The sequence below is a fragment of the Hemicordylus capensis genome, chromosome 2 (assembly GCF_027244095.1).
Source record: "Hemicordylus capensis ecotype Gifberg chromosome 2, rHemCap1.1.pri, whole genome shotgun sequence".
NCBI classification, from domain to species: Eukaryota; Metazoa; Chordata; class Lepidosauria; order Squamata; family Cordylidae; genus Hemicordylus; species Hemicordylus capensis.
Genome location: NC_069658.1, coordinates 158493815 through 158508023, shown reverse-complemented (window position 1 = coordinate 158508023; position 14209 = coordinate 158493815). Strand labels below are relative to the sequence as shown.

The 14209-nt window shown below is 43.9% G+C and overlaps 1 protein-coding gene across 1 annotated transcript; it reads right to left on the bottom strand.

The window, feature by feature from the left end:
• Window positions 1–12577: 12577 nt before the first annotated feature.
• Window positions 12578–13546, bottom strand: LOC128343700 (olfactory receptor 10T2-like). The gene has a single exon (XM_053293136.1). The coding sequence runs from the start codon at window positions 13544–13546 to the stop codon at window positions 12578–12580; it is 969 nt and encodes a 322-aa protein (XP_053149111.1).
• Between the last annotated feature and the right edge of the window lie 663 nt (window positions 13547–14209).

Genomic DNA, 14209 nt, shown 5'->3' with positions numbered 1-14209 from the left:
ATTTTTAAAAAAAAAAATCTTTAGTCCCTTCGGGGGGCTTCCTCTAGGCCACGGGGAGACCCATGAAAGTTCCTCCTCCCCCCACCGACCTTGGTCAGCACCACTGTGGCCTACCGCATTTTTTGGCCTGTTCGGGCCTCCGTATGTTGGCACAGGGGCCATTTTGTCCACCGCCGCACATGCACATATGGTTTCCGCAAGTACTGGCATGGCCCAGGGCCTCGCAGAGGCATCTGCACATGTGCGGCAGACTTTTTTTTTTTTACATTAGGTCAGCTAATTAATGAATATTAAGAACTGATAGCCTCTCTCACTCCTGGTCTGAGGCTAGGATTGTTGTAATCCATATAACAGATACGAATCCTTTGGAGGATCTGATAGACCAGTTTCGCTCTTAAACCAAGATCCAAAATTACTGACATCTATTTTAGCAATGAAGAAGCATGGCTTGACTGCTTATTAAAAACATCCTGATTAAAATGGTTTTATTTCAAAGACTGCTACTACTACTGTACTGCTTGCGTAGATTTCATAATATATTCATCAATGTCAATATAGTCACTAAGGACATGTTAGGGGAAAAAAGGTAATAGGGAGGTGGTCTGAGGAGGAGAGCTGGTCTTGTGGTAGTGAGCATGGATTGTCCCGTTTGCTCCGCAGGTCCACCTTGGGTGACTGCATGTGAGCATTGTAAGATACTCCCCATAGAAGATGGGGACATAGTTGAGTGGAAGAGCATCTGCAGGCTTGCCTGCAGAAGGTCCCAGGTACATTCCCCCACCACCGCCCTGCCTAAAACCTTGGAGAGCTACTGCCCATCAGTGTAGACCAAGGCTGCTCAACTTTGGTCCTCCTGAAGACGTTGGCGTACAACTCCTATCATCCCTCACTACTGGCCACTGTGGCTGGATGATGGGAGCTGTGGTCCAAAAACAGCTGCAGTGCCAAAGTTGAGCAGCCCTGGTGTAGACAATACTTACTGAGCTTTACAATACTAAATTTGAAAAGTTCTAAGATGTTGGGTAGAAAACCAAAAGATTGTTAGAACTTATAAAAAACAATATTTTTTTCTGTTCTAAAGGCTTAACATTAGGGATGTGTGTTTTGCTTTGGATACAAAACGTTTTGTGCACAAAACAGGCCATTTTGGCTGTTTTGTAGCCAAAACAAAACACCCAGTGCTCAAAACAGAAAATTTTGTAGCCAAAACAAAACATCCCTGTTTTGGATACAAAATGTTTTGTTGTTTCGGCTGTTTTGGAACTCCATTTTGCAATCACAAAAAGTCTTTCTCCTTCAGTCTCCATTTTGAGTTTTGACAGCTGTTTGAATTTCCAGCCCTTCCAGCCTGCAGATTGGCCAGCGAAAGCACAGGCTGATCTGCTGGCAATTGCCTCCTTATTCCTTTTAAGCAAATTTAAGGGTAAATTTTACCCTCATTGGCTAGTGGGGCAGTGTGCATTTACTCTCATTGGCCAGTGGGGCAGTGTGCATTTCGTTGTTGTTGCTTCACATTGTTGTGTGTAGATCAATTGCATTTCGGGCGGCGGGGGGATGTGGATGTGCATGACCTTTGGAAATCTGCCTGATTTTTCCCAAATCTCTGCTGTTATTGATGTGTGATGTTGATGTTATTTGGGGTGGATTGGGGGCAGAAAGGGGGCTTTATGGGCAGAAGAGTGGTTCAGGTGGTAGTGCCCCAATGGGTGTCTACTGCCACCCAGATTCCAAAGGAATTGGGGAAAGGGCTGATTTTTAAAGAATTTATGAAGTTGAAATGTCTTTGGGGCAGATTCAGGGCAGAAAGTGGGCCTGAGGGGCAAAACAGTGGGCTGGGTGGCAGTGCCCCAAGGGGTGCCTGCCACAACCCAGATTCCAAAGGAATAGGGCAAAGGGCTGATTTCTTAGGAATTGTTGGAAGTTTACGCTTCTTTAAGGTTCCCCTCCACCTAGGGAATAATGGAGGTTTCAGTAGACCCATAACGCCACCTGGGGGGCACAGGGGTGGCCGGAAGTGAGTGGTGGTGTAGTGCACATAGGGTGCCAACCACCCCCATGGGTTGCTAACCCATGGGGTGCTGTGTTCTGTTGTTTCTGAGATGTTCTGAGTGTAGATTCTCTGATAGCATATGAGATTTTCAATGACAAAACATGAATTCACTCTCATATGCTACCAGAGAATCTGAATCTACACTCAAAACATCTCAGAAACAACAGAACCCAGTACCCCATGGGTTAGCAACCCATGGGGGTGGTTGGCACCCTATGTGCTCTACACCACCACTTGCTCTGGGCTACCTGGGCCCCCCAAGTGCAGTTATGGGGCAGGAATTATGGAGGTCCATCATTCCCTATGGGGAAGAACTTTACAGACATGCAAACTCCATTACATCTTTAAAAATCAGTCTTCTGCCCAATTCCTTTGAAATAATTCTGGCAGCTTCCTAGCCCCCACTGGACACTACCACCCACCCTACTCTGCTCTGGGCCACCCCTTTCCCCCCAACATCAAGCTATACTTTTGCTAAAACCTCCATTCTCCCTTATGGGAAAAATCCTATACTTCAAAAATTCACCAAAAACCAGCCCTTTGCCCAATTCCTCTGAAATTTAGGTGGTAGTTTCCACCCATTGGGCACTACCACCCACACCCACTAGTTTTTCTCTGGGGCCATTTTTTAAAATCCAAAACGTTTCGGATTCAGATTTTGCAATTTCGAACAAAGAACACAATTGGGGTGTTTTGGATTCGTTCCAAAAACCAAACCAAACAAAAAAACAAAATGCACAACCCTACTTAACATCTATTCTCTCTTAAAAACATATATCCATATATGGAACCAAAAAGGCCACAATTCCATGAAAACGTGGGAGTTGGATTTCAATACAGTTTTGGGATCAGAATGCTGGGGTGGGGGATGGAATCAATGCTATCTTAAAACATTATCGTTGGATATTAGAGAACTAAATGCAAAGGTTATTACTAAAATGGTATAGAATACCATGTGGTTGCGAAGGGTTGACACCAACTTGATGTCAGATCAATCAAACTTGATTAAGATCAATCAATCAATCAATCAATCAATCAATCAATCAACAGAACAACATGCACCATATACCATGCAAATGGTATAAAATACCAGTTTTAATACTTAGGCTTTTATGTATTTCTGTCTTCTCATGTCTTTTAATCTTTTTACATCCATTTTATCCCCCCCCCATGCCTTTTATTACTTTTCATTCATGCATTCAATCATTCGATTTCTATATCGCCCTTCCAAAAATGGCTCAGGGAGGTTTACACAGAGAAATAACAAATCAATAAGATGGATCCCTGTCCCCAAAGGGCTCACAATCTAAAAAGAAACATAAGATAGACAGCAGCAACAGCCACTGGAAATACTGTGCTGGGGGGTGGATAGGGCCAGTTACTCTCCCCCTGCTAAATAAAGAGAATCACCACAGTCAAACGTGGCTCTTTGCCCAGTTAGCAGGGGTATTCAGGCCTTTATTCAGCGGGAGTATTCAGGGTATTTTCAGGCTTTTATGCCCTCATGCTTCTGGTGTACTTTCTACTATTTTTAGTAGTTTTAGTATTAATATGTACCTTAAGTACCACACACTTTTTATCTACTCCCATTTTTATCATGTAATCACCCTTATACTTTATACTCGTCTATGACCGTAATAAAGGCTGATTGAGTGATTGATTGGCTATCTGTGTATTGTAATGTTTAAAGTTTTTGGATTCATTTGATGCATGCCTGCTTAGGGTTTCAATCAGATTTTCAATCAAGTAAGTGTGTACAGAATTGCAGCCTTAACTGAAAAGCTCAGTGTATTTTTCGTTCTATTGCTGTTATTAATATCTCAAACTTAGTGCCGTATTCATTTATTTTATATACAGGGGCGTACCAAGGTTGGAGTGGGCCTGGAGACAAGATTTTTAAATGGATCCCTCGCTGCCTTCCTCTCCTGCTCCTGGCCCCATGTCTCTGCTGCAGACGAACATTAAGGACATGTGTAATATAGTACAGCAGCAGCTTAACAGAGGACAGGAGACTACAGCTACAAGGTGTAAAGAGCAGCAGGACCAAATCATCCAACAGTCTCAGCTTTGTGAAATACAAAGGGGCAATTCATGCTTGCTACCACAAGATCAGCTCTCCTCTCTTTCTGTGGGTTCCAAAGGAAGCTTCTTCCCCAAGCTTAACTATTTTTGTCAGGGCTGTAGTATGGCGGGATTTCAATAACAACAACAACAACATGTTTCATTTGCTCATTTAAAATGAACAGTAATCTGAACAATGCATCACGTTAAAAATATACAAACAAAATTCAGTGTTATTGATATCCAAAAGGGCATATAAAATATCCCCATCCTTCTCCGGCACGGGCGCCTCTTGCCTTCCTGCCTTCCCTTCCCTCCACCGCCTTGGACAACCCTGTCCGTGGAGAGATGCAGTGCCGGCTCAAGGGGTTGTGGCACCCTTGGCCAATGTTGCTCTGGCGCAAACCCCCCCCCCATTCTTATATAGTTAAAAACCTTTTCCCCACCCAGTTTGTATATAGTTAAAATCCATACATTTTTATGTCTTATTGTTTATTTCATTCAGTACATTTTAATAAAATATTAAAACTTTGGTAACTATTTTATTATATTTTATATTTTATTTTAATAAAATATTAAAACGTATTTTGGTAACTTCCAGGCATCAGGTTCTGTGTAGCAGGAGCCACTTGCAAGTTACAGAATCCCGCCCCCCGCCCCCCCCCCCCTCAGTCTACCCAAACTCACTCATAAGAACATGCCCTGTGGGATCAGGCCTAGCTAGTTTAGCATCCTGTTTCACACAGTGGCCCACCAGTTGCCTCTGAGAAGCCACAGGCAAGAGGTGAGGGCATGCCCTCTCTCTTGCTGTTGCTCCCCTGCAACTGGTATTTAGAGGCATCTTGCCTCTGAGGCTGGAGGTGGCCTATAGCCTCCAGACTAGTAGCCAATGATAACTAGCCATCTATTCTTTATAGATCTATAGATAAGTAGCTATACGATTCTAGTAGCCATCTATTCTGTACATGGGGCCGTCCCAGGATCTACTATGGATTGCATAAAAAGATTAGCTTCTGGAAGCGCCAATAGCAACCGGGGTTCTTCTACTAGCTGATACATTCTTTATGCCAAAGAAGATGCCACAATTTGCCTTTTGTGCAGTGCTTAGGACAAAACACTACACAGGACTCAAGTTGCCTAAAAGCTGTATTGGCTGACTAGGTAGTCCTTCCACTGAGAACAATGACACTTAAATTTTATTTAAGAGAATGTCTTATTATCTAATTTTTATTTGAGAGTATTTAAGAGTGCTTCTTCTCCACTATTTATTTATTTATTTATTTTATTGTTAAATTTATATACCGCCTTTCATTAAAACAACCCCAAGGCGGTTTACAGCAAAAAAATTTTTAAGAGATTGTAAGAAAGACACAATTAAACTATCAAGCTAAAAATATAAAACAAATCTGATTAAAAATTTAAAACAAAATCATAAAAGCAATACAGAGTACAAAGAGCAGCAGCAGAGACAATCAAATAAAAGCCTGGGTAAAAAGCCAGGATTTAACATGCTTTCTAAAAGCTGTGATGGAGACCGAGGAGTGAACAGCCACCGGGAGAGCATTCCAGAGTCTGGGGGCAGCAACAGAGAAGGCCCTGTCCCGCGTGCACGACAACTGAGCCTCCCTCATTGTCGGCACCTGGAGCAGAGCCCCCTCAGATGACCTCGTCAAGCGGGCAGCAACCCTTGGAAGCAGGCGGTCCCTCAGGTATTCCCACCGCCCAATGAGGTCATTTGAGGAGGTCCGTCTCCAGTTACCACCAACTCATCTGGTGGCTACACAGAGACGGGCCTTCTCGGTTGCTGCCCCGAGATTGTGGAATGCGCTCCCTACTAAGATACGATCCTCCCCATCTCTGGCAATTAAAAAAAAATAAATCTGAAAATCCATCTTTTCACCCAAGCTTTCTCAGCTTTTAAAAATGTGTCAGTTTTAATTTTGTGGTTGATTTTAAATTGTTTTAACTTTTTATATGTGTTTTAATTATTTTATGTTAACCACCCAGCGACGAAAGTTTGGGTGGTATATAAATCTGATAAATAAATAAATAAATAAAATAATGTAAGGTAATTAAAAATAGTTAAATGTCTGAGGTGCCGATTTTGTGTGTTGGGATGGAGTGTCTACCAGTTCTGAATTTTATAAACCCTTCAGTGTTCTGGTAGGTATGGGGAAGTAGTAATTTTGGAGTATGGGAGACCAAGCCACAAACTCACAGCTAACACTACAGTGAACATTTACTGTATATACCATTTTCCAATCAGCATTCTCAAAGTTGTTTACATAGAAAAAATAAATAGTGGATAAATAGATGATTCTCTGTCTCAAAAGGGCTCACACTCTAAAAAGAAATATGTGATAGACACCCACAACAGCCACTGGACAGATGCAGTGCTGGGGCTGGATAGAGTCAGATGCTCTCCCCGATATTATCTCCCTCTATAATATAAGATATATTAGAGAGAATCACAACTTTAAAAGATTTTTCTTGTTCAGTTAGCAGGGTCTCTTAATTTACATGTACAGGATTTTGTATGCTATTGGATGCCTGATAAAAATTTAGAAGAAAGATGGAGGGAACCTGCATTTAAAAAACAAGCAAACATATTTACCTGAACTGATCTGGAGGCCATGACAGAGGCCTCTGAACCGGTTCGAACTTGGCCTGGTCCGGCAATCCGGTGCTGGTGGAAGGTGGTTCTTTAAGGGCGGCGGTTTGCACTTACCCCTTCCGCCGCTTTTCCTCCACTGGTGCTCCGGTTTTTGGAAACAATTTTTGGGCGGCAGCATTCCTTCCTTCCCCGTTGTTAGCCGGAAATACCAGAAGTACATGGGCGCTTGATACTTCCGGTATTTCCAGCTAACAATGGGAGCAGGGGCAGCAGGGAGGAATGCTGCTGCCCCAAAATCGTTTCCAAAAAACAGAGCGACAGCAGGGGAAAAGCGGCGGGAGAGGTAAGTGCAACTCCCCCGCCTTTCAAGGGAGACCCCCGCCAGCGCTGGACCGTGCCTTCGTGGTTACGTGCACATCCCGTGTGTGTTTGTGTGTCTTAAATTTAGACACCTGTTCCTTTTATAACTGTATTTTTCAAGGGGGTTGTCTTAACTTTGGAATCATCTTCTATTTGAATAAATACAGGAGGGAGGAGGGAACACTCTCATCTCACAGGGCTGTTGTGAGAGAAGAGAAAAGCAGGGGTAAGCAGCGAGGTGGCCAGATTTGCAGATGATGCCAAACTTTTGGGTAGTGAAATCCAAAACTGATTGTGAGGAGCTCCAAAAGGATCTCTTCAAACTGGGTGAGTGGTCGACAAAATGGCAAATGCAGTTCAGTGTTGGCAAGTGTGAAGTGATGCACATTGGGACGAAAAACTCCAAATTCAAGTATACACTGATGGGATATGAGCTGTGGGTGACTGACCAGGAGAGGGATCTTGGGGTCGTGGTGGACAGCTTGTTGAAAGTGTTGACTCAATGTGTGGTAGCTGTGAAAAAGGCCAATTCAATGCTAGGGATCATTAGGGAGGGGATTGAAAATAACACTGCTAATATTATAATGCCCTAATACAAAAGGGCATTATAATATTATGCAGCCACACCCAGAGTGCTGCGTGCAATTCTGGTCACCACATCTAAAAAAGGACATTGTAGAAGTGGAAAAGGAGCAGAAGAGGGCAACCAAGATGATCAGTGGCCTAGAGCACCCTTCTTATGATGCAAAGCTAGAACACCTGGTGGGGCTTTTTAGTTTAGAAAAAAGATGACTGCGAGGAGACATGATAGAGGTCTATAAAATCATGCATGGTATGGAGAAAGTAGATAGAAATTCTTCTCCCTCTCCCATAACACTAGAACCAGGGGTCATCCCATGAAATTGATTGCCAGGAAATTTAGGACCAGCAAACGGAAGTACTTTTTCATACAATGCATAATCCACTTGTGGAATTCTCTGCCACGAGATGTGGTGACAGCCAACAACCTGGATGGCTTTAAGAGGGGTTTGGATAACTTTATGGAGGAGAGGTCTATCATTGGCTACTAGTCAGAGGGCTAAAGGCCACCTCCAGCCTCAGTTGCAGGGGAGTAATGGCAGGAGGGAGGGCACGCCCTCAACTCCTGCCTGTGGCTTCCAGCGGCATCTGGCGGGCCACTGTGCAAAACAGGATGCTCTACTAGATGGGCCTTGGGCCTGATCTAGCCGGGCTGTTCTTATGCTCTTAAAATAGTCTCTCCATTGGGAAAGACAAACTATCTTCCAAACACATCTAGAGTCATATACCGTCCGGAAGCAGCACTGTATGGGAAGCCAACCAACCAAAGACAGGAGGCCAGAAAGGTTTCTCCCTGCCATTACTGTCAAGTCAAGAGGATTTCTAAGAACACAGAGACCACCAGATTAGAGCAATAAGCAATAGTCTTCAAAGTAAACCCAACACACCAGCCACTACATGGTAAATCACACACATCATGCACACAGAGACAGAGGCTTCAACAAGAAGTGTGTGTGTGGTGGGGATCTCTCTCTCTCTCTCTCACACACACACACGCACGAGTTCCAGACCAGGGACAGGAGGAAGCTGGGAATGTAAGGAGAGCACACACACATAAACTGGCTGGCTTTCAAATCACACAGGCTGCTCACATACCCCTTTTCAACCTGGGAGGGGAAAAACACAACACACAACTACACACAAACCAATCCTCCCCCCAAAGGCTGAGCAGTCCTAGGCCTCCAAAGGCGTGTGACAGACCCAACATGAAGAGTAGCACACTTCAGTAACAAGGACTTATGATCAGATTGAAAGGGAAAGGTATGTCATAAGAACAAGTGTCTTTTCACACAGCAGATTGCAAGAGAGAGATTTCATTCCATGGCAACTCACACTCCAAGCAATGACAGAAAAGAAAAGCCACCGTCCTCCTAACACGCCGAGCTTCGCACTGGTCCTTATTACTCACAGGCTGCGGCCTTCCCAAATCCCCAGCAGCTCAGCCTGCGGCTTCCTCAGGGCCCTCCTGGGACAGACCTGAACCAGCAGCAGCCTAGCAAAGCTCCCTCTGCTCCAGAAAGGAGTGGGGCCAGAAAACCCAGCCCAGCCCTCTGGATTGGTCCCTTGGACTGGAACTTCCCGGGCTATTTCTTCCCTTTGTAGGGCAGGCCCACCCTCCCAACAGTTCCTCTAAGTGAGGCCGAGTCCTGCCTCTGATTAATAATAACAATAACAATAACAATAATAATAATTTATTATTATTATTATTTTACATTTATATCCCACTCTTCCTCCAAGGAGCCCAGAGCGATGTACTACATACTTGAGTTTCTCTTTCACAACAACCCTGAGAAGTAGGTTAGGCTGAGAGAGAAGTGACTGGCCCAGAGTCACCCAGCTAGTTTCATGGCTGAATGGGGACTTGAACTCGGGTCTCCCCGGTCCTAGTCCTGCACACTAACCACTACACCACACTGGCTCTCAAAAGCTTTGCATTTACTTCTCTAATATCCAAATATCATGATTTAAGATAGCATTGATTCCATCCCCCACCCCAGCATTCTGGTCCCAAAAAACTGTATTGAAATCCAACTCCCACTTTTTCATGTAATTGCGGCCTGTTTGGTTCCATCTATTTTCACAGAGAATAGATGTTAAGCCTTTAGAACAGAAAATATTGTTTTTGATAAGTTCTAAAAATCCATTGGTTTTCTACCCAAAATCTTAGAGCTTTCTAAATGTAGTATTAAGTTCCTAACTTGAAAACACTCAAGCATGGTATTTCCCCTTAGGAACATAGGAAGCTGCCTTATACTGAGTCAGACCATTGGTCCCCCCAGCTCAATATTGTCTACACTGACGGGCAGTGGCTCTCCAGTGTTTTAGGCAGGCCGGGGTGGGGGGTCCTCTCTCAGCCGTACCAGAGATGCTGCCAGGGCGTGTGTCCCTGGGGCCTTCTGCATGCAAGCCTGCAGGTGCTCTTCTTCCACTCAACGATGGGCCCATCTCCTAAGGGGGGTATCTTACAATGCTCACATGCAGTCACCCAAGGTGGACCTGCATAGCCAAGGGGACAATTCATGCTCACTACCACAAGACCAGCTCTCCTCCTCAGACCAACTCTCTATCAACCTTTTTTGTAACTCGTTCTTAGTGACTATATTGACATTTGATAATATATTATGAAATTTATGCAAGCAGTTCTTCCCCAAATAAGAAGTTCTTTTGCATTCAACCCAGAAGTGAAATAAGGTTGTCCTAGAAAGGTACCAGCAGGTGAAATATCCGGCATCAAATGCTTTCATCTTTTATCCTGAATAGGTATTTATGGGCAAAACACTCCAGCTTGACATATACCCTGCTGGGGGTCTTATCTGTTGGTGAATGAACAGGAGAGGGATCCTGGGTGTTTTGTGAAATTGAAAGTGTCAACTCAGTGTGCAGCAGGTGTGAAAAAGGCAAATCCAATTGTGGCATTTCCTCCTCACTAGCATCACCATCCCTGGGCATCCAGGCCTCAGAGGGATGGGGAGGGGGCTCCAAGCACCCTGTTTCTCCTCCATCTGCCAGGGAGAGGAAAGGCCTTGCTCTTCCCCGGGAGCCCATACAGGAAGCCACCCTCCATCTCCCCTGGCTTCCTCATCACTGGCTTCAAGCCCATTATATCTGTTCCCAGGGTCAGCCGCCACCCCTCTTAGCCCCTCCCCTTCCTTCCATTCCCGTCCTCCTGTATTCTGCCTGTTAGTCCTTAAAGGGGCTGCCTTACAGGACTCCATTTCCTCTTTCTCCATCATCCCCCCAGGGTCTCTGCAGAGGGGAAGGGCCAACTAGTAGGGATGTGCAAACAGGTTCGACCCTGAACCAGTTCGGTTTGATGGTTTGGGGTTGAACCGAATCCCCCAGCAATTCGGTCCAACATTGAATCGAACCCTGACAGTTCAGGGGGTTCGTGATTTTTTTAAAAGTGGAAAAAAACCTTTTTTTTAACCTTTCTCCCCTTCGGGGGAGTTCTTTGGGGCGGAGTTCATAGTTCATAGTAGGCAACACCTACTTCATAGTTCATAGAGTTCATAGTTCATAGTAGGCAACACCCAAGGCAGCATCTTATACCAAACCCTCTCTGCCTGCCCCACCCCCACACATCATTTTGAATATTCTACAGAAATATTTAACTTTGGCTGGATTGTATCCATGTCCCTGGGATTATAGCTTTCTTTGATGTCTCTCTCACACATTTGAATGCCACTGCAAACTTCAATAGAGTCCTCAATTCTGAAAAATTGCACTTCTGTTGGTCTAACTTTTCTCTCTGTAGAATTTCTGCTGTATAGAGAGCATCAGTGACATCTAGTGGCTAGTAAATGCAATGCGAGATTTCAAATTGGGTGGCTCTTTAAAGAACAGCATGAAATCTTGTTGGAAGCATCTAATTAATCAGTGACAAACAGTACTTGAAAGGAAAAAATGAAAAATAACCTACATAGGTTCATCCACAAAAATAAGAGACTTTAAAACTCAGGAAAGAGGTAGCACAACCTACAAGAAAGGAATACAAACTGGACTAAAATATACACTATGTGGCACCAGACGTAGTGGCCCACCCTTAAGTAATATGAATAAAACAAGTAATTAATATGAACAAATATTAAGTAATATATTAAGTAATATGTACTCATATCAAGTAATATAAACAAATTAAGCTTGAAATGAGAAACTAAAAATTGAAATGACTATGACAAAATTACTAATAGTTTTGTTGAATACTTCTTAAAAATACATTTCCAAAAATATCACAAGTGCTTCTGTAGTTTTTGATACTTATAGTTGGGAGCAGAACATCCTCCATTACTATTGAGAATGCATTCAAAAGCAGTTTCAGCAGTCACATCATACTATGTAAAACGTTTACTATGCAAAAGCTTTTTCAAACCCAAGGAATCTCTCTTACATTCAGCATCTTGCAAAGAAAAGAAAGCCTATGCCAGAAACCCTTGGAGCTGATTCAGCTGAACATCCTCCTTTACATACAAGGAGGATGGGGCTGTGGTGAGAACACACCCAGCCCCACATCACTGAAGGATATACCTTCAGAACCAACCATGTACTGGTTATATACTCTAGGGTCCTTGAAGGAAGAGCGGGATAGAAATGCAAACAAACAAAAACAAAAAGGTGATCTTATGTCCTCTAATCACATGTGTATCCCCTCTAAAAAAACACCCCTATTTAACCCCAAAACCCTATTTAAACAGGTCGATTCTGATGAACACCCCTCACATGTGATTAAAGGATGTGCTGAGATTGCATTGGCATGTCTTTTAATGATGTCTGGGTGGGCAAGTTCTCACCATGACTCCATCCTTGTCACATGAAGCAGAGGCTGTTCAGCTGAACTGGCTCTTGGTTATGGTTGTTACTTTTCGTTGGTACCCTTGTTCTGCTATGTCCCTGACTCCTCATGCTCCTTTATAAATTCACAACACAAGAGCATGAGTTCTTCCTGTTCTCCAGTTGAGGATTTCTTTGATAAGGAGTTTTCTGAGAGCAGTTTGGATGTCTTTATTTCTAAGACTGTAGACAATGGGATTCAAAAGTGGAGTTACTAGTGTGTACATGATAGACACCATGATGTCTTTTCCAGGGATGTAACTGGAGATTGGCCTTAAGTAGGTGGCAGAAGCACATCCAAAGTGCACAATCACAACAATAAGGTGGGAGGTACAGGTAGAAAATGCTTTGCGCTTCCCCTCTGCAGAGGGAATTCTTAGGACAGTGACAAAGATGAAAAAATAAGAAAGGATGACAGAGAGAAAGGAGCCAAGGATAAATATTGTACAGAGTGCTAAAATCACAACTTCAGTGTTCTGATCAGGAGGGCAAGCCAACTTGACCACAGGTGCAACATCACAGAAGTAGTGGTCAATTCTGTTTCCTCCATAGAAGGGCAAGTGGAATACAAGGTATGTCTCAATAAGTGAGAAAAAGAAGCCACTCACTGCCAAAGAAGCTCCCAACTGCAAACAAACTCTCCTGTTCATCATAAGATGATAATGCAAGGGGTGGCACACGGCCACATAGCGGTCATATCCCATCCCAATGAGGATTAGGCAGTTAGTGCACGCAATGCCGATGAAGAAAAACATTTGTGTCACACATCCAGCAAAAGAGATCGTCTTCCTTCCCAAGAGAAGAGTTACCAGCATGTTGGGGACAATGACAAATGTGTAGCAGCTTTCTGAGAAGGACAAGAGTGAGAGGAAGAAATACATGGGAATGTGCAAACTGCGATTCAGCCAGATTATAGCCATAATTATAACGTTTCCAGAAAGAGATGCCAAATACATGAGGGAAAATACAACAAACAGCACCAACTGCAAGTCTGGGAAGTTTGAAAATCCAGTCAGGACAAATTCTGTAACTTCAGTTTCGTTTCTTCTCTTCATTGGTGCAAGGCCTTGGGTCTATAAATGAATCATTAGCATTTCAAGAGGAGGAACAGGAACTTGGCTACACATTTCATCTAAAAACAAATTAGCATATGCATACAGCTTCCTTCAGGAAATCTCCAGGACAATTAGATATTTGGGTACCCTAGAAGAATACCCTGCTCTGTGCTCCATGCTTCTCCCTCCTCTGCTCAGCTCAGCTCATCCTTGTCTCCCAGAGATACTTATTCCCACAACCATGAACAGGCTGAATCTCAGTACCAGATGGTGCAGGGATGATGGCTGGCAACAGAGGCAATCCAAAACCTACCACCTCTGTATACTCTGTGCCTGGGCCAAAGGTATCTCTCATTGCTACTCACTACGTTTTTCTACACAGCCCCACCACCCCTCTATCATATCCCAAGCTGAAAGGCACACCAATGCTCAATGCAGGGGCATAGCTAGGGGAGAGGGGGCCCGTGCTCACATGTCTCCCTGGTGGCCCCTCAGAATAAATAATGAAGAAAATCGGGAGGGGTGGAGCTGGGGGCTCTCAGGATCTGGGGCCCCTGGGTTCTTTGAACACATCCGTACCATTATAGCTACACCCCTCAGTTAAAGAGAAAAAAAAGGGGACATATGGCTGTTTAATGGAGCTTGTATTGGACATTTGCTAGC